At 35.1% G+C, this 21676-nt stretch overlaps 1 protein-coding gene across 1 annotated transcript; it reads right to left on the reverse strand.

Moving 5' to 3' along the window:
• Positions 1-1308: 1308 nt before the first annotated feature.
• On the reverse strand, positions 1309-18389 carry plekho2 (pleckstrin homology domain containing, family O member 2). Its single transcript, XM_077227938.1, has 6 exons — positions 18066-18389; positions 12221-12370; positions 10379-10501; positions 7632-7736; positions 7331-7429; positions 1309-5725 (listed from the first exon to the last, which is right to left on the reverse strand). Exons 1-6 carry the CDS (start codon positions 18072-18074, stop codon positions 4094-4096), a joined length of 2118 nt encoding a protein of 705 aa, XP_077084053.1. The 5' UTR covers positions 18075-18389; the 3' UTR covers positions 1309-4093.
• Between the last annotated feature and the right edge of the window lie 3287 nt (positions 18390-21676).

The raw sequence follows: 21676 nt of genomic DNA on the forward strand, positions 1-21676 counted from the left end.
CCTTTTAAAAAATAGATTTTGCATACAGTTTGCATGCAACAATAAACATTCAAAATAGTAAGCATGTTTCAGTTATCATCTCGAAAATATCAGTTTTTTGGTTAAATAGTCACGTTAAAAATCACATTACTTCTAGTTACTTCTGTTCTATTCTATTCTATTCCTTCTAGTTTATTCATTACTTCACACATAATTTATACTGTATGCATGTGTGTGTGTATGTGTGTGTGTAGATGCATACCGTGTAAATATTTAAAATATAGGTAGAAACTAGAATAGTATGCTGTTTCAAATGTGGCTTCATGTGCACATTGTAGAATGACAAAACAGTCACTATAGGGAAACAAAGCAGACTTTGTTCCTAAAAACATATCATGCCAGCAGAGGGAGACGAGTGAAACTCAAGGCCTGTTATCTACACTGTATTTTGATACTAAGGAAAAGAACAATACAGATCACTTCTATAAAAGGAAAAGAAAAAAAGAAGAAGAAAAAAAGACTTCTATAAAAGGAGGAAATAGAGGATGCTATGTGTAACAAAAAACATTATACCAACTCTAATGAAAAATTCTGGATATTAAAGGCTGTAAAGTTCTGGATCATATTGGTCAACAGGCCTACATGCTCCTGATATCTTAATGTAACATTTTCAGATTGACTTTTGACATTGAAAAGCAACATTGAAACTTTAGCCTAGGGCTTTTTAATGTGTAAAAGGGGTAGGCTATCTTTGGTGTGTGTAGTTTTGGTAAGCAGACCGCGTTCTGTTGATCAGTTCCACATTTTGCAATTTTAAAGCATAATGCAGAACTGATTCTTTAGGCTAAAAGACAGAATACCTGGCCATTTCTACACACACACACACACACCCAGTAGACTGATTCCCGTAACTCACATTTACTCTGTTTATGCAATCCGTTTAATGACATTACAAAAAAAAACAACCAAAAAAACATGGTAAAAGCAAAAGGCCCTGTATATAAAACACTTCCTGTTTTAGTAAATTCTAAACAGACCAAGTATTTGTGTATCACTGTGCATGCATACAGCTCCAACACTGCATTTGTATTTCAGTTGTTGCAGCTCAGTTGATTTAATTAGAAATACACACAAACATTGAAAATAGTGTGTATAAAAGAAAGAAATGTTAATAAACTTACAACTAGAAAGACTAATCCAACTCCGTTCTAGTAGAAAGTCAAACAGTTTTGGAGAAACAGAAAATATCATTCATTTGAAATATTCTTTGATTAATTTAATGCACGTGATAAAAGCACCAATTTCTTTAAAAAACAAACATGACAAACATTTCAACGGTACTGCATATAATATTTAATATATTAAAATGGACAGAAAAAGCCACAAAGAGTTTGACAACACAGTGAATATTAAAGACATTGTGTCTTTATTTAGAAATGCCTTGCAAAGCAATTATTTCCCATTTTTGCACATTTAATATGCATTTAGATTAAAAAAAAATTAGTCCAGTTAGTGAAGGCAATTAACAGATACTGTAAGACATAATATAACCATCACCCTCTTCAAAATTCAATAGTAAACATTTAACAGTAATTCTAAATTTGTTCTTAAGCTTTTATTTTAGACAGACAACAAACATGAATATGTCAGAACATTAATAACTTAAATATTAAGCATTTCACTGGCGGCAGTGTTATTTACAACATAATGTTCAAATATTCACCAAGCATTAAAAATATGAGTACAATTCGAAACGTCAGAGGGAAATTAAACGCTGAAAGAAATGTACTGCGCAAAGGACAAAGAACTAAGATGATTCTCATTATCAAAGACTATACTTTATATCAAAGAGTATTTACATGTAAGATCATATCTAACAAAATGGTACCAAAAAACACTTTTCATCATGGCAATATTTTATTAGGTCTACAATAATTTGTAGTAAAACTAACTTGATGTTACCATCTCCTACACAAGTTGGTTTTGCAAATACTCAACCCCGTTTAACTATAAAAAACAAGTGTATTTATGGGCTGTGGTAAGACAGCTATCTCTGCGTAAAGAAACTAAAGGTGACATGCCGATTGGGCTAGGCAGCAGGAAGCTAGTATCTGTAGTTTATTAATAGACTGTGTGTGAAGAGTGCACCGCTGTGGCCACATCATCAGTATGACAGAACACAATGGACAGATTATTTACTTACAGTGTTTGCATGATTATGTGTCTTTTCGCAATGCTACCATGATGTGCAAACACTTTGAGAAGAAGAAAATGGCAGAAAATGAAGACAACTGGGTGAAGCTACATCACAGTTACAACTTCAAGTTGTGACTCCTACAATATCGTTCCAAAGTCTGGGGTCAGAAAGATTTTTTAAAGAAGAAATTACTGCTTTTAATCACCAAGGACACGTTAAATTGATCAAAAGTGAAAGTAAAGACATTTATGAACTTTCTATTAATCAAAGAATCATGAAAATAAAAATCTATTAGGGCTTCAACATTGTACAACTGTTTTCAACAGATAATATCAAATAATTTCCATCACAAAACTAAATTACATTTTTACATTTATTAAAATAGAAAAGTTATTTTAAATTGTAATGATAATATTATTTCACAATATTCCTGTTTTTACTGTATTTAGATCAAATAAATTAGTCTTGGTGCGCATAAGAGATTATGAAAGAACATTTAAAAAAATCGTACCGATCCCAAACTTTAGAACTGTACTGTATTGGTAAACATTTTAAATTGTAAAATGGATATTCTTTAGATTACGTAGTCATTAGATTATAGAATAATGTTTACTCTTTTATGTCATAATCATTCAACTTTACTATGATTTCATATCTGATACATTTAAAATGAATCATTTTAAATGTGATGAAAACATCTCTGAATCATTCAGAACTGAATAGTCATGATGCTAACACAAAACAGAAGACTAACTGTAAACTCTGGCCTGCACTTTCCACAACAGACATGGACCAGGAAATATATACTTATGTTGTACACTACTATCCATGTGCTATATATTTTGTTTTAAACTGTCATTAACCATTATTTATTATATTTTAGGTATTTATTTTATGATCAACAAGTTTTAAAGGTGCTGTAATTTATTATTATTATTTACAGATATCACTGAAATGGATGTCTTAAGAAAAAGTCTCTTTGCCTGTAAAAAGCAAAAAAAAAAAAAAAAAGTGTCAGAAGAGCAGCCAATCAGAAAACTCCCTGTGAATTACCACGCACATTCGGGTTGGCTGAGAAGGCTTTGAAAGGCGGAGTTTTGGAAAGAGGATGTGTGGTTAAATGGACGGGTGGTCTAATACAGTTTAGTTATCAAAATGGCTGCACTAGCTTACAGTATTTAATATATATTAAAGTGGGAAATTAGGGCTTGTGAACAAAACATACTACAACTTTAAAAAGCACTTCGGTATCTCTCCTCGATTTCTCACTTTCACTAGCTAACTTATTGTCTACTGTCCCTTCACACATAATTTAAAATTCTTTTTACACAGGAGTTGCAGTGCAAAATTCAAAATACAACATAAACCGTTCCACAAACGTGTTAGCGTAAAAAGCCAACTTATCCCAATAGTGGTTATGTGCACATGTTATTTATGGGGATTTGTCACCTTATACATAAGGCACACATTTTGTGTACAACAAATCTTCAAATCTATAGAACAAAGTGCGATATATAACAAAGACCAAAATCATTAGGAAATTGATGGTATAAGAAACACATCCTAAAGCGAGTCTAAAGCAAGCTAAATACACACATGACATTACAGCAGGTGAGCTAACAGCTGTTTCTCCCCAAAATAAAATGTAGCATGTACAAATTTAGCTCTCGAGTTTTTACTTATTTTCGAGAGAAAATGGTTTGTCTGCCTTGCAACAATACGTAGGCCTGCAGTATCACCAACTAGAGGCTACGTAGCTACATTAGCAAAACTGTAAGGCATCTTAGCTTTGCGAGGTTTAAATAGTAGCTTGGAGATTTGAAAATGGTTGGGGGTAAGAATCGCATTTGATCATAAGCATACTGTACATTTTTAGCATAGATCATCCCTATAGGTTCTTTCCACCAACACTTACCATTACAAACTTAATCTGTTGCTTTTGTTATGATCTTTAAGGCTCCTGGCTTCCCGTAAGAACTGGTCAGCTTTCCTGAGCTTCTCCATTGCTTCATTGAGCAAGATCTCGGGTCTCGCTTCCACCTTCATTTCCGCCTCTCCGCCCTGTCCAGTTGCGATTGAATTCAGCAGCTCTCCCGTCGCTTCGATCTCAAAAGACACTTTGCTTTGCAAGTCCTTCACATCACTTCCATGCCGTTTAATTGGTATCTCTTTTCCCTTGATTTCCACCTTCTCTGCGTTCTCCACAAGGAGGTTTCCTAGGGATGCAGAGCGAGCCTTGGAAGAATGGTTGAGAGGCATAGAGAGAAAAAGGGACTTGTTGGCACAATGGCTTGGGGTTGGATTTGCACCGGGAACTGAGGTCTCTGGGGTGGTGGACGGGTTTTTTAACAATGGCTCCTCCAAACTCTTCGCTTTGCTGTCGGATGGTTCTAGATCATCCTCGCTGGTCTCTAAGTCTAGTACCTGGGAGCTTCCTTTGAGCTTTGGAGAGGACGGCGTAACTTGGTCACCAGTCTCAGACTCTTCTCCTGAGTGTTGACCACTGTCTAAAGACTTCTCCTCCAACTCTTCGCTCGACACATCACCAACAGGCTCAGTTTTGGGTTCTGGAATCATCAATTTGATGTCATCTGTTTTTAAAGACTGCTCAGAGACCTTTTCTGAAGACAAAATGGTGGTGTCGGTAAGGACCATTGGATCACTTTGTGGAGGAGTGTCCTCCTTTTTGGCAGGTGCCTTTAATGGCTTCTTCTTGGGTGGAGCAGGGGGACCAGGACTCTTTTTTACAGATTCAGGGGTCGAAAGAGGAGTGAGATTAAGCTGGTGAGGTTCTTCCGAGGATGCTACTTCTACAGTGGCAACTGAGGTTTTCTTTGAATTTTTCACTTGTTCAGCACTAGGTTCTTTTGATGGCAGAGAGGGTGAGTCCCACATTACTACTTGGGGTTTCATTACCTTTTTGGATACAACAAAGGTCTCTCCCTCTTCTGACTTGCTCTGGTCTTCTTTGTTGTTTGAAGCTCCATTCACTTTGGTACCTTCACCGTCAACCTCCTCATTTTTCTCTTGAGGTTCTTTTTCCTCTATTGTGACTGTGGCTGGTGTTACTGGTTGGTTGGGCTTCATATGTTTTGATGGAGGATTAGGGGGCTGGATGCTCTTGGTGGAGGGGGTTCGTTCAGAAGTTTCAGTGCTGTCTGCTTCAACCTCTACTTTACTGTCTGAGATATCCTCCTCAACAGCAGCCCCATCAACAGATCCACAGAGTTTAGCTTCCTTTGATGGAGGCATCGGTGGCAGTAGAATTTTCTTTTGCGGTTCAGCTTCCTCATTTTTTGGCTCATCCTCTTTATGGATTTCACAGGGTTTGTTGTTGTTCGATGGGGGCATGGGTGGCTTTATAACTTTCTTCTGAGGTGTGGACTCTTCATCGATGTCCTCCTCTTGAATGCTATTCATTGTCACAGATGGTTTAGAAGATTCAGTTTGTTTATCCTCTTCTGTATTCAAGCAATAAGTTCCATTCAAAATGGTAACGTCACCATCAAGGTCCAGTCTCAATATTCCATCACTTGAGATATTGGCAACCTGTAAGAATAACCAGAATAGTATATTTAGATGATATTGCTGGATTATTATACTCAGGGATTCACAATACATACATTTCCATTCAAAAGTTTTGGGTCAGTACGATACATTTAAAAAAAAAAGTAACACTTATTCAGTAAATGACAGTAAAGATATTGAAAATAAAAACAAATGTTTATTGAGCAGCAAATCAGCATATTAGAATGATTTCTGAAGAATCATGATGTGACACTGAAGACTGAACTAATGGCTGCTGAAAAAATGTGCTCACCCTCACAGGGAAATAATGCACTTTAAAATATAATAAAATAGAAAAAAAATATTTTCAATTGTAATAATATTCTTTAAGACTGCTCATTGTTCAAATAAATGTAGTCTAAGTGAACATAAGATATTTCTTCAAAAGCATTAAACAACTCAATATTGCATTTTTAATTCTGCATGCTCATTTCCATTATTACCTTATATTACATTATGCTGTTGTGACGTCTAAATTAACTTAATGCATTTATTAATTCACTAAAAGATTTATTTTATTTTTCAGTGTTTTTGTATTTAGTAGTTTTAGATGCATTATAAAATTTTAATATTAGCCATTTATTGGCCAAAATTGTATCTATGTATCCCTAATTGACCCTTCGCTAAGCCATTCGATACCGCCACTGGCCAATCGTGTCTTAGCAACCGTAACTAGGCGCGGGGGGTCTGGCAAGCTTTCGAGCGAGGAAAACATGCCGAAGCGTTTTGCGTATGGATTGTGCAAATCTGATACCCGGTATCCTAAAAGTTTGGACCGGGAGTGGAATTTTTTTCCTTCCCGAAAATCTAAAAGCCAAGTGGAGAAATGATGTGCGTGGATCAAGCAGTGTGGGAGACCCCATTCACAACTACATGTCCACAGGATAAACAAAAACACCTAAGTTATTGCTTGGAAATAATGATGGTTCTTTGTTCATAATGCTTATATTTTAACGTAAAATAAGACGATTAAAGACAAGACGGAGGCTCACTGACATACTTTAAAATATATTTCAGCATTTTGTTAATCGACAGCCTACTACCCCTGACTGAGTAACTTTAACCCAATCCGATCGCGGCTCTCCCGGTGTTAGTGATATTCCACAAGATTTATGGATAAGATGTTTGATTTATAATTATTAGATTATTTTCACATTTCACTTACACTGCTGTGCACGAACATAGCTATTCCTCAATTTGTGTGTTTGCCATTTGAATGGTCAGTGTATGAGACGGCTGCTGCTTGTGCTGGGACTAGGCTTTTAGCTTAAATTTTAATTAAATATTCTCTAATCGGTTGCATATTATGTCGTGGATATATCCCTCGAATGCATACTGCAGTCCCTTTTGTCTTGCTCTCTCAGATATTCCACGTTCGCCAAAAATTACGAATTATCTCATTGGGAATGTCTGACACCGGTGCAAACACACTGTAATAGACATGCCAGGCGCGAAAGCTTGTCAGGCGTAGCAACGGTAACTAGGGAGGGCGGGGCTGAGCGAAGGGTCAATTATCCTCCAACAGGGTGGATAAATGTTAAAAAGGCTGTTGTAAATGTTTGTATGTTTGAAACAATTATATCGTACCTCCTTCATGTGTATCCTTGTTGGCGGTCTTCTTCCATGGTTCCCCTTAGGTCGGGTCCGAGTAACATGTTCTAATGAGCAGCTTTCATCAACTTTTACCTGAGATATAAAACATAAAAAATAAGCAGCTACCTTGGTATAAGTAACTGAGTAACTGTAATTATGGTCATTCATGCAACACAATGTAGGGATTGGTACGTTCTTAATATATATATATATTTTGCATGGCATGGCACTATTTATATAGAAGTGTCTTCAAATATCACACAGTAAAGTTCAACAGTTGAACAATGAACAGTACCTCATCAAACATTTTGTTCTTTGCCTTATTGATTCCTTCACCGAGTGCCTTTATCCAGGCTTCTTTTTCCTCAGGATTTTGTGCCTGAAGTTTGACATCTTGGACCTAAAATGAACACAACAAATTTAGATGAAGTCTTTGAAAATAGAATATGCATACACATAAATAAAACATTGAAAAAATTACAATGCAATTGCACATGCTAAACCTATTTTACTTTTCTTTACGAAAGGAAATTCTGAAATAACCCTGGATTCAATGTCATGTTGCCCGCACCTAATATTATGGTGGACCACATGTATTACCTGCAGACCACATATCAACAAATATATTCAGTACTCTATGAAGGTGTTATCTAGTATCCAGTTTATGTTTTGCAATGAACATCCCTAAATACTGGAAACATCATCAACAAAGTGATTTGTCCGTAGGATGTTTGTTTTTATGTCCCATTGTTAAGCTGTGTTAGGTTTCTATGAAGTGTGTCTAGCATCCTGTATTTTGCCAGGCTCAGCATGAGCCTCGGAAGTACTAGTCGCCTAAAAAAAAAAAAAGTGAAAAGATTTATGTTCTTAGAGTAGGGTGTGCCTAAAATATTCATAAAAAAGTGAAACAGGAGTGTTTGGAATCTCTTAAATCTTTAATATCTTTTCAAAAACTACAGTACTTGAAGTTTAATTATAAAATAAAACACTAGGCTGTGGTGTCTGACTCATTCAGCTGGCTGGACAGAATATTCAGGAGAGGAAAATGTGACAAGATGGTCTGGCTGTTCTTAAAACACACACACACACACACACACACACACACACACACACACATTTTCTCTTCTAGAGAAGTCTCTTGACATCTGCTGAGCTCTTTGCAGTTCGCCAACGCTTCGCTTTCGTAATCTGTTAGTCATAAAGCGTATTTCATCTGTTAGGTATCTTCCGCATTTCTAAAGTCCTCTCCCCAACTCCAAGACACTCTAGATTCAAAGCACATGGATTCACGTATAGTAAACACTAAATATACCGAACATGGTAAAGAATTCTACCAATATTAACAGAATAAATTAGATCTTTTGTAATTGATATGGGCTCATAGAGCAGTATGACAAATACTGTGTATGTCCAAAAGTTATGACATATCATGTGCATTTCACTCCCTTAGGATGAAGTCATCATTTACCATCAACTCTAATGCGCCAGGAAACAACAGTTTGACACACAGTAACACAATCCAGCAGTCTACAAGCATAAAGTGAATCTAATCTTTAAAAAAAGAAATATATACATTTTTGGTCAAAACTAAAAAATCTTTGAATGCTTATATATATATATATATATATATATATATATATATATATATATATATATTTTTTTTTTTTTTAAACAAGAAATGCCCTTAAAACTGTATCTGGGTATATTATGTGACATTCTTTTTCACACATTTATTAATTTATTAAAAAATACATTAATAATGCAAATAATACAAACAATGACTTCAATACACCTTTTTTATTATTAACAAGCTTTAAATTTTTGAATTAAAATGCATTTCTGTGGGGCTTAACATTAAATTATAAGTTGGTTAAACCATCTGAAGTGCTCATTAAAAGAAGTAAAAAAAAAAATGATTACATTATTGTTATTTTAAATATTTACTATTATATTTACAAGTATTTACATTATTACGTACACTATTAAGTGAAAACTTTTAAACTTTTAAAGTTGCCAACTAACTGTAATAACAATAAGTTGAAGTACTAAAATTATTGAAACTAAATCTGAAATAAAAATAAAGATAAATAAAAATTTAAAAACAAAAACTAATTAAAAAATAACATAAGCACATTATGTTTACCAAAATTGAAAATATAAAAATAGAAGCCAATTCAAAATATTAATAAATACTTTAAAAGTATATAAATAATACTAAAAAATTTTTTTACAATATACATACACTTTACATAAGTCTATGTGGGGAAAATCCACTTTTCACTAGAAAGTGAAAAAATGATGGTTTGCGGCTGTTTTGATATACCACAAGTATTTGCAAGGTTATACAGGAAATCTTGCCTCTGCCTTTTGAATATTTAAACACTAAGACAGGAAGTGATGCTCTGCTAAAGGTTGTCTTGCTTTTCTCATGATGACTGGGTAAACATTTGAACTTTTTTTAAACCTGAGTTGAGACTTTTTAACAAAACGTTAGAAACTGGGCTATGAAACCTTTGTGGTGCTAATCGTGAAGTACAGTGCCAAAAAACATACTGTATGGATTACAAACCCAAGCTAAAATTTGAAAAATCTGAAACATGGAACAAGATATCCCTGGATGAAGTCCTGTACCACAGGATGTTTATCAATTTTTATAGTACATTTTATAAGTGTCGCAATATTTGAAACCAAGGACAAAGACAAGCACGACTCAGCTGTTTTGAACATGCAACAGCCGACCTTTCATATATGCTTTCTGTCATTATTTACAGTAAGTGTGAAACCAGTAAAGTGGCTCAGAGCATGAGGCATGAGTAACTGCCTCATCATTGGTCAAGTGTCCGTTCATTAGAATCAGTACAATGACCTAGTGTGCCTCTAGTGCATGCCATATTGAACTAATGACGTCACAACTGCAAGCCAGCCATCGACAACTGTGTATTGCATTGTCATCCTAATGTGAGCCACTCTTTATATCACATACAAAAGGAATGGTAGACTGATGTATTTGACATTGTACTGTGCTGAAATGTTAATTATTACCTTGTTACCGCTCTTGGGGCTTCGTATTAGTACCAGTCTGTGTTTCTTCTTGAAAGGACTCTTTAACTCATGACAAGTGACATAGTTCTCCAAGTCCACTTTCTCCAGGCATGTTGATAATTCCTGCACGACAGGGAAAAGTGTTCTATTTGTAAAAGTATAAACCAAATTCATGAAGTTTTAGCAATATTCCATTTAGAGGGATAGTTCATTCAAAAATGATAATTCTGTCATCATTTACTCACACTCATGTTGTTTCAAACCTGTATGACTGACTTTTTCTTTTTTGAGACTATTTGTGTGCGTGTTAAGAACAGATCCAGAAATCTGACCACTGTGGTCATCATTCGCTTTTACTGTATGAAAAAAAGATGCCTGGACATTCTGCTAAAAATAACAGATGAAGGAGAGTCATACGGATTTAAAAAGATGGTGGTAAGTCCCCCTGAGATGAAAATCAAGTTTTGTTTATGTCTATGTGGTGTTTTTGATGTGCTTGAAGACAAACCATGTGCAAATTCATAAGTCAACAGCATTGCTGAGTATTTTCTCCTTAAAACTGCAGTGAACCAAAGACAGTCTCAAAAACACGGTTTGAAATCTGCTGGTGTTTCTGACGTCACAAACTACCTTGTAACCAATCACGTCAACGTGTGATCGTCAACGAGTGGATCTCTGAGCTGGTGTGAGTGAGTTTTTTAAAACATTTTTAAAAAACGTTTAAATATGTAATTTTTAAAATGACTAAATTAAATAAAAAAACAAATACAAAATAAAACTGAAATACAAATTAATTAAACATAATTAGTCAAATTAAATTCCTTATAGACTAAATGGAAAGACTAAATAAATCAGTTCATTGTCACATAAGAGTATTGAGCTATAAAATTCAGTCTAAGAGAAAAAAAGACAATAAAGTGAGTTCATTTGTGATTGTGCATTCTTACAGAGTCTTATGTCTTCATTCTTCAAGTGAAGATAGATGTTTTAGTACACTGTTGTGAAACTTTTTATTTCACCAAAACAACTCAAAACTTGCCAGAGAAAAGAACTCAATTTAAATGACTTGATAAATCATAGATGGCTAATCATAAATCTTAATTCGTTCTGTTTTGCATTTGGGATGGAAATCAGTAAAGATCCATCCAAAAAAAAAAAAACTAGCTTTCTAGAAAATGTGTGCACATTATTCTTATGGGGGCAAAATCCATTTCCATTTCCCATATTCCATTTCCGTTGACACAGGAGGCTATTGTTACATAACCAATGTTATGCTTAAAGGGATAGTTCACCCAAAAATGAAAATTCTGTCATCATTTACTCACTCTTATGTTGTTCCAAACCTGAAGAAGTTTCTTTCCTCTCCTGAACGAAAAATAAGTTATTTTGAATAATGTCAGTAACCAAAGAGGTGATGGGACAGGCCCAACTGACTTCCATAGTATTTTTTTTTTCATACCAAGGAAGTCAATGGTCCCCCACAACTGTTTGGTTCCCAACATTCTTAAAAAATATATTCATTTGTGTTCAGCAGAAGAAAGAAATTCATACAGGTTTGGAACAACTTGAGGGTGAGTAAATGATGACAGAATTTACATTTTTGGTTGAACCATCCCTTCAAAGTTAACAAACAGCCAAATACTGTAGCTACAAATAAAAAATTGTTTTAGCAAAGGGAATGAAAACTTTACAATCCAATCCATTTCCCAATGGATATACAATCAAGTCCCAGCCCTTTTTCTTGTGCAATATTATATTTTACTCAGAAATACATCACATTATGTAAGTACGACGGAGTTGTTGTTTCATAGTCTAGGTTTCATCTTGATTTAGCCAACTTACCTCATTCTCGTAGACCTCAATCACTGTTCGGTCCAGCTGAATGTACCGGTCCTTATAGCTGCTCAAGAACTTCCCTGAAGACTTCTTCAACCAGCCCGCCTTCCCAACACTCTTCACCTCTTTAGGCTTGGCTGGCTCCTCTTTCACACCCTGTTTTGCCAAGGAAGAAGGAATCAGCATTTCTTAGTGAACCAACATTTCAGTTTGACTTGGCATGCATTGAGATCTGAGTCCAGCGAGAGCATTCCTGAAATGGGAGGTTTGCATGTAGCGGATAGATAATCATTTTTGGCAGGTCTGGGTTTCATGTGACCTTCAACACCTTTTCAGACTTAATAAAAGGGACGGATGACGCCTTATTTCCACATCTGTTGCGTTTCATATTTCACAGCCTTTTCACGACTTTTGAGGGTCTTATCTGGTTTTATCATTCAGCATACTTCTAACATTTAAAATGAATCTTTGAATGTGCAATATTACTTGTGAGAACACCCTTAAAAATAACATTGAAGCAGGTTTATTATCATTGACTTAAACTAAAACTATTGAAAACTATTTTAGTAATTGAAATAAATCAGAAAAAAACACATATTAGATTAAAAACTAAATGAAGACTATCTGACAATTATAAATGTTGCCTTGTTGAATGTCAAAGCACTACAAATACTATTTGGAAATATATAAAAACTAAAATAGACAAATAAAATAAAAATTGTCTGAAATTAAAACAAAAACTGAAAACACATTTCTGGGCAAAATATTGGCCAAGCCAAAACTGGCAAAATATTTAATGGTCTTTTAATGGTCTGAACCATTTAAATCACAAATCACTAGTCAGGAAATTAGCAGGAATTGCACAATTCTGTCAGTGTTTTTCCACTCAATGCTAAAGGCTTCAAACAGTTCATAAATTGAAAAGCGTCTCCCAGTTAATTTGAGTTTAATGTGGAACAAATATTCACTATACTATTTATAGGGTGCAATAGGGATTATACAAATCTAGACTCTGACCAGGCCAAAACATGAGCCTGATGGACTTCAAGAAAGTTCACAAACCACTTCCTGATTCTCATCGCAATTTGGGCAGGAACATTGTCTTGTTAAAAAAGAACATATGATAATTCTATAGATAACTTTTCATTTGTGGGAACCAAGCCATTCCTAGTTTATGAAGCCAAATCTAGTTCTTACCATCATGACAAGATACACACAAATAGTTGTACGCCTTTTGAATAAAGTTTTGCACATATTATTAGATTAATAAAATAAAATCCACCCCACTGCAGCTGTATCTGGACTTCCCAGGAATTTTCAATGCGAGGAAATTCCTCAGGATGTCTCTTTAGAGGGCCATTGAGCTGTTTTTCCACTTTCACTGAGGGCCTTTGGAAAGAGCAGCGTGTGCTATAGAAGGTACAGGTGTCCGAGGGAGGAAAATGTGAAGAATGGGGGTGGTGGTGGTGGACTTTCTCACACTGCCCTGTCTGGGAAACCAACATAGGCAACAGGTCATTCATGCCCTCACACGGTCTGTGCTGAGGGAGGAGATTGAAGCGTGAGGGAGCCTCTTTGTTTTTCTCGTTCTGTTTGTGTGTAAATTGGAGCAGAGCGCACAGGAACATCACGACACGCTTGATGGAGAGAGAGAGTGAGAGAGAGAGAGGGGGGGGGGGGGGGGGGGGGGAGTCTTTGGGTGGGACGGAAAAATCCATATTGTGAAAAAACAGAGTAGAGCCCATTTGGATCCGAAAGCAGAGTGAGGCAGAGCATGCAGAGTTTTACAGAGCAAAATAAAGCACGAAATAAGCCAAGACGTGTTAACCTCACTTTAGTCAAACAGGAACTTGCAGTACTAGATGAGATCATTTAAGAAAGCGAGAAGTTTCATTAGTGGTCTCTGCTGAGGCTACCATCAGTATTGCTATTGCTCATACTGGGGTTGAGCAGATCATTAACACCAGCTACATTTTGCAGTATAACTTGTCAAACATTTGTGCTAATGAAAACGTGAGAAAATATGATTTTCACATGGTGGCTGATAAAATGAGACAGAAAAATCGAATAATGGAGGAACTCAAGCCCTATCTAGAGACCAGAATATCATAGAGCCTTTTAGGCTCTTCTGACTTCTGAAAATTCTAAACATTAATTCATATAATAACGTTTTTAATGACGTACTTGATAGAAATAGGAAGAGCCATTTTATTGTGTTTGGCTTGCAGTGTAAAAAATTATATGATCAGTAAGTCATGGAAACAGAAGTTATACAAGTTATACGAGATTCAACTGGATTTAAGTCAGTTTTAATATATAACTTAAGTTGAAATTACTTGTAACAGCTAATTTTATTATACTTGATTTAAAAAAGCAACAGAACTCAAGTTAAGACATTTTTTACAGTGTCATTTTTATAGGTTGTTGTTTGCTGTTTTGAAACTGTGCTGAGTTACACTTTGTTCTTGGTAATTTGGCGTACAGTTTTCATACGCTTTGCACACTCTGTGAAGGCCTTATGAAGGCCCACCCCCTTGAACATTTCTGGCCTCACCCTCGATTTATATAATAAAAGTAATTCATAATAAGAATTTTAAGCTTCTTTAAAGGTAGATTCTTAAGGCAGTTTATGTAAGTCAAGATGACAAAAAAGAACACACTATATATTATAATAATATAAAAATAGAATAATAAAGCTACTTTAAAAGTAGCTTATTGCAGTTAACAAAGACATAAAAACAATAAATAAGTGAATTTCAGACACTGAAATCTACACTTCCAAAATGTTCCAAAATAAAAAAAACTTTAAAACTGGTTTCTAATGCAGAATATGCTAGAAGCTTCATGCACAACTTCATAAAACTACTATACTCTAGATTATTATATAGTGCAGTATAACTTAGTAATCATGTGTTTCATATACATACAAAAAGCCATGCATGCACAAAGCTCCATCTGGGTGAAATATCAGAGCTCTATGCTGTGCGCTGACCTGGCTGGTGTCGACTCGCCACACATCTAAATATGGATCATCTGTGCGGTTCTTCTCAAGACCAGAGCGACTGAACTTGTTCAAAGACTCAAACTGCAGATTTTGGCGAGCATATAACTTTCCATCGATAAATAATAGTTGTCTAAAGACAAATGGAAACCTGTCAGTGTCTACTCATTAAACTGTTGCAGTATCGTTGTAGTATATCTGCAAAATCTCCAGCAGGGAAGTGTAAAACATGAATACCAATCAGAGAAGTATAAAAGAGGAAATAGTAACCTAAGTTACAGATTTTACAGGAATAAAGAATTCTTGCTAAACTAGTTATTCTTACCAATAGCTTAACAGAAAGGGACAGCAGGGACAACCGTCAGTGTGAAACCAGGTCAATCCTAACAAAGGAGAAATCAATTGGAATGCGCAAGTGCTTTGCATCTTACTGCTTTTAGTGGGTACATGGTGTGGCCTAGCAGCTCAAACTCAGAGCCAGAATGTATAAGGCTGATGGTTTGAGCCCTGCAAGGAAATAGGTGCAGCGAGTTTTTGTTTTGTATTTATACCATTATATAAAGAGACCAACGACAGCTCATTTTGTTTTTATGTGCTATTTAGGGGCTGGTGATACCACAATAAAAAGTCATTAAAACAATTGCACATCATTATAAAAAAAATATTTGTAGAATATTTCAAATTTCTGTCTATCCAAAAATAATACACTACTGTTACATGTTTGGAGTCAGTACATTTTCATAATACTTTTATTCAGCCAGGATGCATTAAAATGATCAAAAGTGTCAGTAAAGACATTTATAAAGTTACAAAAGATTTCTGATTCAGATAAACGCTCTTCCTTTTAACTTTATATTTGTTAAAGAATCCTGAAATTTAAAAGATGTACAGTTTACCATGGTTTTCACAAAATTGTTATGTAGCACAACTGTTTTCAACATTGATAATAATAAGAATTGCTTCTTGAGCAGCAAATCAGCATATTAGAATGATTTCTGAAGGATCGTGTGACTGAAGTTTGGAGAAATGATGCTGAAAATTCAGCTTTAAATCAAAGGGATAAATTACATTTTAAATTGCATTAATATTTCACAATATTTCTATATTTTATACTGCATTTTTGATCAAATAAATATAGCCTTGGAGTTAAAACATTTTACCAACTCCAAACTTTTGAATGGTGTGTAATGGCAACTTTGAAATCTGAATACACTATTCTGCTAATGCATACATCTTTATTTGCTACTATGCGTTTCAAACAAAGCCGTTTAAATGTTTGTGCGCAAAATGCATCAGATGTTTAGTGAACGGACTGTGGGTGGTCTGAGTCCTGGCGGGATTTGGATGTCTTGCTCAAGGTTACAATGGTCGAAGCTCATGGTGTGATGCAGACATTAGGCTGATGGTGAAAATCTAAATGACTAAAAATAATATACAAGTGCTCTTTTACTAGTACTGCTTTTAAATGTATACGACAAGCTGAAAAAGAAGAGGGCAGCCTCATTAAGAGGCGAACACAGGGTGCTCTTCATAAATTTTTTCAAAAAAAGTGAAAAAAGTATTTCTGAAGTATATAAATCACAGATGTAGTCCCACACACAACAACCAAAACTTACTATGACCACAACAGCAGATGGTCTTTGTCTTAATGCCACATTAAATTGGGAATTTTTTTCCATGCTGTCATTAGCTTTAGATAAATAAGGCATCAAATTGGCTGTGATTTACACAAGTGCATTCAGGCTGCATTGAAGACACAAATGGATTCCTTGACACACATATCTGTCACTATTCATCTTGATTCCCATTTCAACTCAAGACACTTCGGCTCTAATAAATGATCACCTAGATGCCATACTAATGTCAAGGTAATGCTGTCTCATTATGTCAAAAGCTAAATAAAGATTCCAGCTATGTCTGTGTACACAACAATTCTATCCAGCAAAAGCCTTCCAGCACCACTGACCAATTTACTTCCTTATTTCAGTAAACGTTTCCTGAAACTACTTCAAATAAGAGAATCTTTTTGACAGAAATCTATGCTTTTGTTTCACTTATAGTTAGTTTAGTACAGTTAGTTTATAGTTAGTTAAAACAAAATATAGAGACAGCCAGACAAATAGATAGACAGACCCCAACAGACAGACAGAGATATAGATAGATAGATAGATGGATAGATGGATAGATGGATGGATAGATACAACTGGATGGGTGGAACAGGATCAAAAACATGCCAATACTATCTATCTATCTATCTATCTCTGTCGTTCTTTCTGTGAGTCCATCTATGCAGCCTATTATCAATCTGTCTGTCAGTCTGATGCTCTGTCTATTTATCATTTATCTGTCTATCTATCTATCTATCTATCTATCTATCTATCTATCTATCTATCTATCTATCTTTCAACAAACACAAGCTTAGACTTAGAGGGGCGTTGGATGCTGCTAAAGTAACTTACTTCACTTCCTGGTACCGATCTAAACGCTACATCATCTCGATTTGATGAACAAAATATTAATACTTCTTAACATTAATTCTGTTGGACCATTTACAACGTTTTTTTTTTCAGTGCACAAAGACGCTTCAAATAAACAAGTGATGCAACGCACAATTTTAACACTTATTTTCCGAGAGAGAATAACAGTAACAGCACTAAGTCAAGTACGCCTTACTTCAAAAAAGTTCAACTTTAAAGTGAGTTTGACTTCACGCCCGTCGCCAATAATGGGGGTTAAAAGTTGTGACATAGGTTGTTTATTTTAAATAAAGTTTATGCATTTATAAATTTCACTTGTAAAATACCATACGTAAGAGTTATATCGAAAAAGAAAGCTATATGAAATACTCACATCTTCCATGATATAAAAACAAAGATCCCGTTATGCGAAAAAGAAAACGCTCGACGCAGTACTTTATCTCGGGTTAAAACTGTTGATCTCTCTTCGTCTCAACTTTCTCACATCCAACATGACGATGAAAAACAAGGAACTGTGTATGAGTCTGAAATGTAACGGGACTCTGCAGCTCTTTTCCTCTTTCGACTTCAACAGTTAAGTTTGAAAAAAAAAAAAGTTTGGTTTCCGGTAAGTCCCCAAAAGCCTCTGTCGCTGCCAAGAGACACACGGCTGCGTCTCAAAACAACAGTGAGCTGCCTATCTAGATGGCCTTGGCACGCCAAGAATTCGATCTCTAAGCTTGGCCTCTTACACAAATCCATTGACAGACTCGGTATAAAATGCCATTTTTGAGGGGACAGACTTTTAAACGTGTGTTAGACTATTTTCGATTCATCTCGCGCACCATTTGGCGTCCTTAACACGCAACTATTTGAAAGATGTTTTAAACAAAACTACTAAGTATTTTATTAGTAGCCCTTATATTAAAAATGAACAATGACGTGATAAATAATGACAGTATTCATATTTAGTCAGATTAATTTATATCAGTGTTGTTCCCCCCTGAAATTAATGCTGCTTTCACGCCATGTCACCTTAAATAAAGCTTCGAATGGAATCGTATCGCTCTCGCGGTACTTTGACATCATACACCCGATCGGTCTGCACAGCGCCGCTTCAAGTCGAACACACCTTAAATATGAAGTGGCCACGTGGTACCATAGCCTACAACAAAGCTCTCAGATAATTAGTATTTTATAGGTTGTAGCATACTTTACTACGGTAATTACCATCAAGTAGGCCTAATTACTGTAACAATTCTGAACTCTAAAAAGTAAAAAAAAAATATATATTTCTACAATAATAATTATAATTTCTAAAATAATAAGTTCTACAAGCACGTGAAGGCTTTTTACAGTTCAGAATCGTTATGTAATAATGTCATGGTGTGAACGCACCATAACGAAAAGAATTGGGTTGCATCCGAATATAGCTTCTCTCTTGGGTAGGTTCTTATTTTGAATACTTACTTTTCCCTACTCTTTTATGAGTACTTTTTACATACTTCTTTTGTCACATACTGTTTTTCACCTATTAGGCCTATAGTAGGCAAGTAGCCTATTTAATTTCAAATGCAGCCTTTGAGTTAGCTCGAGTGGTTACTTCCTCGGTCAAGCGATTTATGAGGTTACTGAAATGTTATAAAAAACTTTTTAAAGTGAATATAAATCTATAGGCCTACGTAATATAAACAAGAACTTCCAATTATATGTTTTTAACGGCTTTAGCAGGCCTCAAATTAGGGCCCCCAAAAACTCATCATAATTCACACCCTGACAACTTGCTAAGCTATAATGCTAAAGATGCTGTCTTTAGGAAGCACACTAACTCCAGATAGACATACAAATTTGACACGTTTTTTTTGTATCAATTAATTATATAAATATTATTAGAAATGTTCATGTTTGCATTTGCTTCAGACCTTTAATTTGAATTTGCAGACAGATTAGTGACATATAGGCTGTCTACAAATAAATGAATGTCATAAATAACAAAACAAGTGTCACTGGTAACAACGAAAGCTGTAAATATACTCTTACAAAGCATAATTGTGTTTTGCATTATGCAAATGCAAGGTAAACTAGTACAACTAGTAACTACATATGCACAAGTATAAATGTAACTATTCTATCCGAGTAAAAAAAAAAAGTGCCAAAAAATGACAGTTTGTGAAAACACTGATAGAAAAAATATAATTGTGTATGTTGCACACACAGTATGAAGTAAACCAACTCATGTAAAGTGCAAATACTGATATTCTTCTGATATTTTTAAAGATGCCCAATTAGTTTCTGATCTGGGTAAAAGGCTTTAGGTTCAAATAAGATTGTCAGATTGCTTTTATCTTGACCTTAGTACAAGCTGGGATATTCATTTTGAGAACTAACCTTTATTCGCTGCTCGTCACTCAGAAGTCGCATTCTGGTTTACAAATGTCATCAAACCAAAACGGGCCTTTAAATAGTACAGTGTATCACACTTCTTGTGAAACTCAAAAGTAGCTATAAGTATAAATACCCCATGTTGCAATATGCAACATTCTGTCTGCAAAAAGCATGCTTAAATCAAACTGCATGGAATATTTACAAATCTCAAATACAGAGCCTTTGTCGCTTTGTAGTCAATACCACGTTTCCCACAGCATAGAGCCACACCACTCAAACCACACACTTTTCCCATTGTGCTGCGTTTAAAACCACACAGCTCTGTTTTTAGCCACGAGGCTTCATTTCTTGAAGTGTCTGAGTTTCTCTGATGTATTGCTATCAGGTAGGTCTTTTTTAAATGCATCCTTGCCCATTCTCGACATTGTTTAATGCATTTGGAGAACCACAAAAGAGGAAGTAATGGCATGGCTGATGATTGACAACTAGTCTACAGGCTGAAGTTAATATTTCATTAACATGCTATGTGGCTTCACATGTAGAGTGTGTGTGTGAAGTAGTAGTTCCTGTTTCATATAAGAACACAGCATTTATTAAGATTTCAACAACCCAATGGAGGATCTTCAAAGCAGCACTTATTACCACAACATTTATTTTTTTCTTTATACTTGTTGGTATATAAACATTTGAATATCTTTACATGCAAATTTTTCTTATACACGTTTCCCAACCTCAAACATTAACCATTCATCCTCATGAGGGATGCGTTTTTTACACTCTACATTTACATTACTGTGGAAATAACACAATGCTTTTAACTAGGCCATTTCATACGGTATGATAAACATAAGCATGCATGCATTAAAAGGATGTGCGGTGAATCTTGCAGTGAAGTGAAGCCGCACCCATCCGCAGAGGACAGGGAAGCAGAGTAAGACCGAAAGACCCTCCTTTATTTTTCTGGCTCGGGTTTATGAAGCATATTGCGCCGCCTACTGGTACTTATCTATTCATGATTCATTTAGGAGTTTGACAGTTGACGGTATAGCCATTGACTTCCATAGTATTTTTCCTAGACTATTAATGGAAGTCAGTGGGTGCCGTCAACTATCTGGTTACCAACATTCTTTAAAACATGTTATTTTTTTGTTCAACAGAAGAAAGAAACAACTTGAGGGTAATTAGGCTTAATGATGACAATTTTCATTTTTGGGTGAACTATCCCTTTAACAATAACTCATCCTTCTCTGCAACAGTTTTGAGCACGTTATAGTATTAACTAGCGTAGAGCGATACATTTTTGTTACAGGATTGATTAATCTTTGTTAATGTTAATTAATACAAATAACTAATAAATAAGTTCATTTTTCATGTTAGTTCACATTGCATTAATGTTAACAAATACAACTTTCGATTTTAATAATGCATTAGTTAATGTTGAAATTAACATTAAGATTAATAAATACTGTAGAATTTCATTCTCAGTTCATGTTAACTAAAGTAGTTAACTAATGAAACCTTATTGTAAAGTGTTACCCAATAAATATACAGAAGTAGTAATACATATATAGATTATTAATTAATTATAATGACCATGGATGACTAGACAAACTGAGTACC

Source organism: Siphateles boraxobius, unplaced genomic scaffold (assembly GCF_051911475.1).
Source record: "Siphateles boraxobius isolate OS27281-9 unplaced genomic scaffold, OSU_SipBor_1 130, whole genome shotgun sequence".
In the NCBI taxonomy this organism is placed as follows: Eukaryota; Metazoa; Chordata; class Actinopteri; order Cypriniformes; family Leuciscidae; genus Siphateles; species Siphateles boraxobius.

What these genes read in the sequence shown, in the direction of transcription:
- plekho2 (XM_077227938.1), bottom strand. An exon ending in GCCCCAAGAGCGGTAACAAG is followed by an intron (nt 7,737 to 10,378) that starts GTAATAATTAAC and finishes TGTTCATTTTAG; the next exon opens with GTCCAAGATGTCAAACTTCA. An exon ending in AGAACAAAATGTTTGATGAG is followed by an intron (nt 7,430 to 7,631) that starts GTACTGTTCATT and finishes TTTATATCTCAG; the next exon opens with GTAAAAGTTGATGAAAGCTG.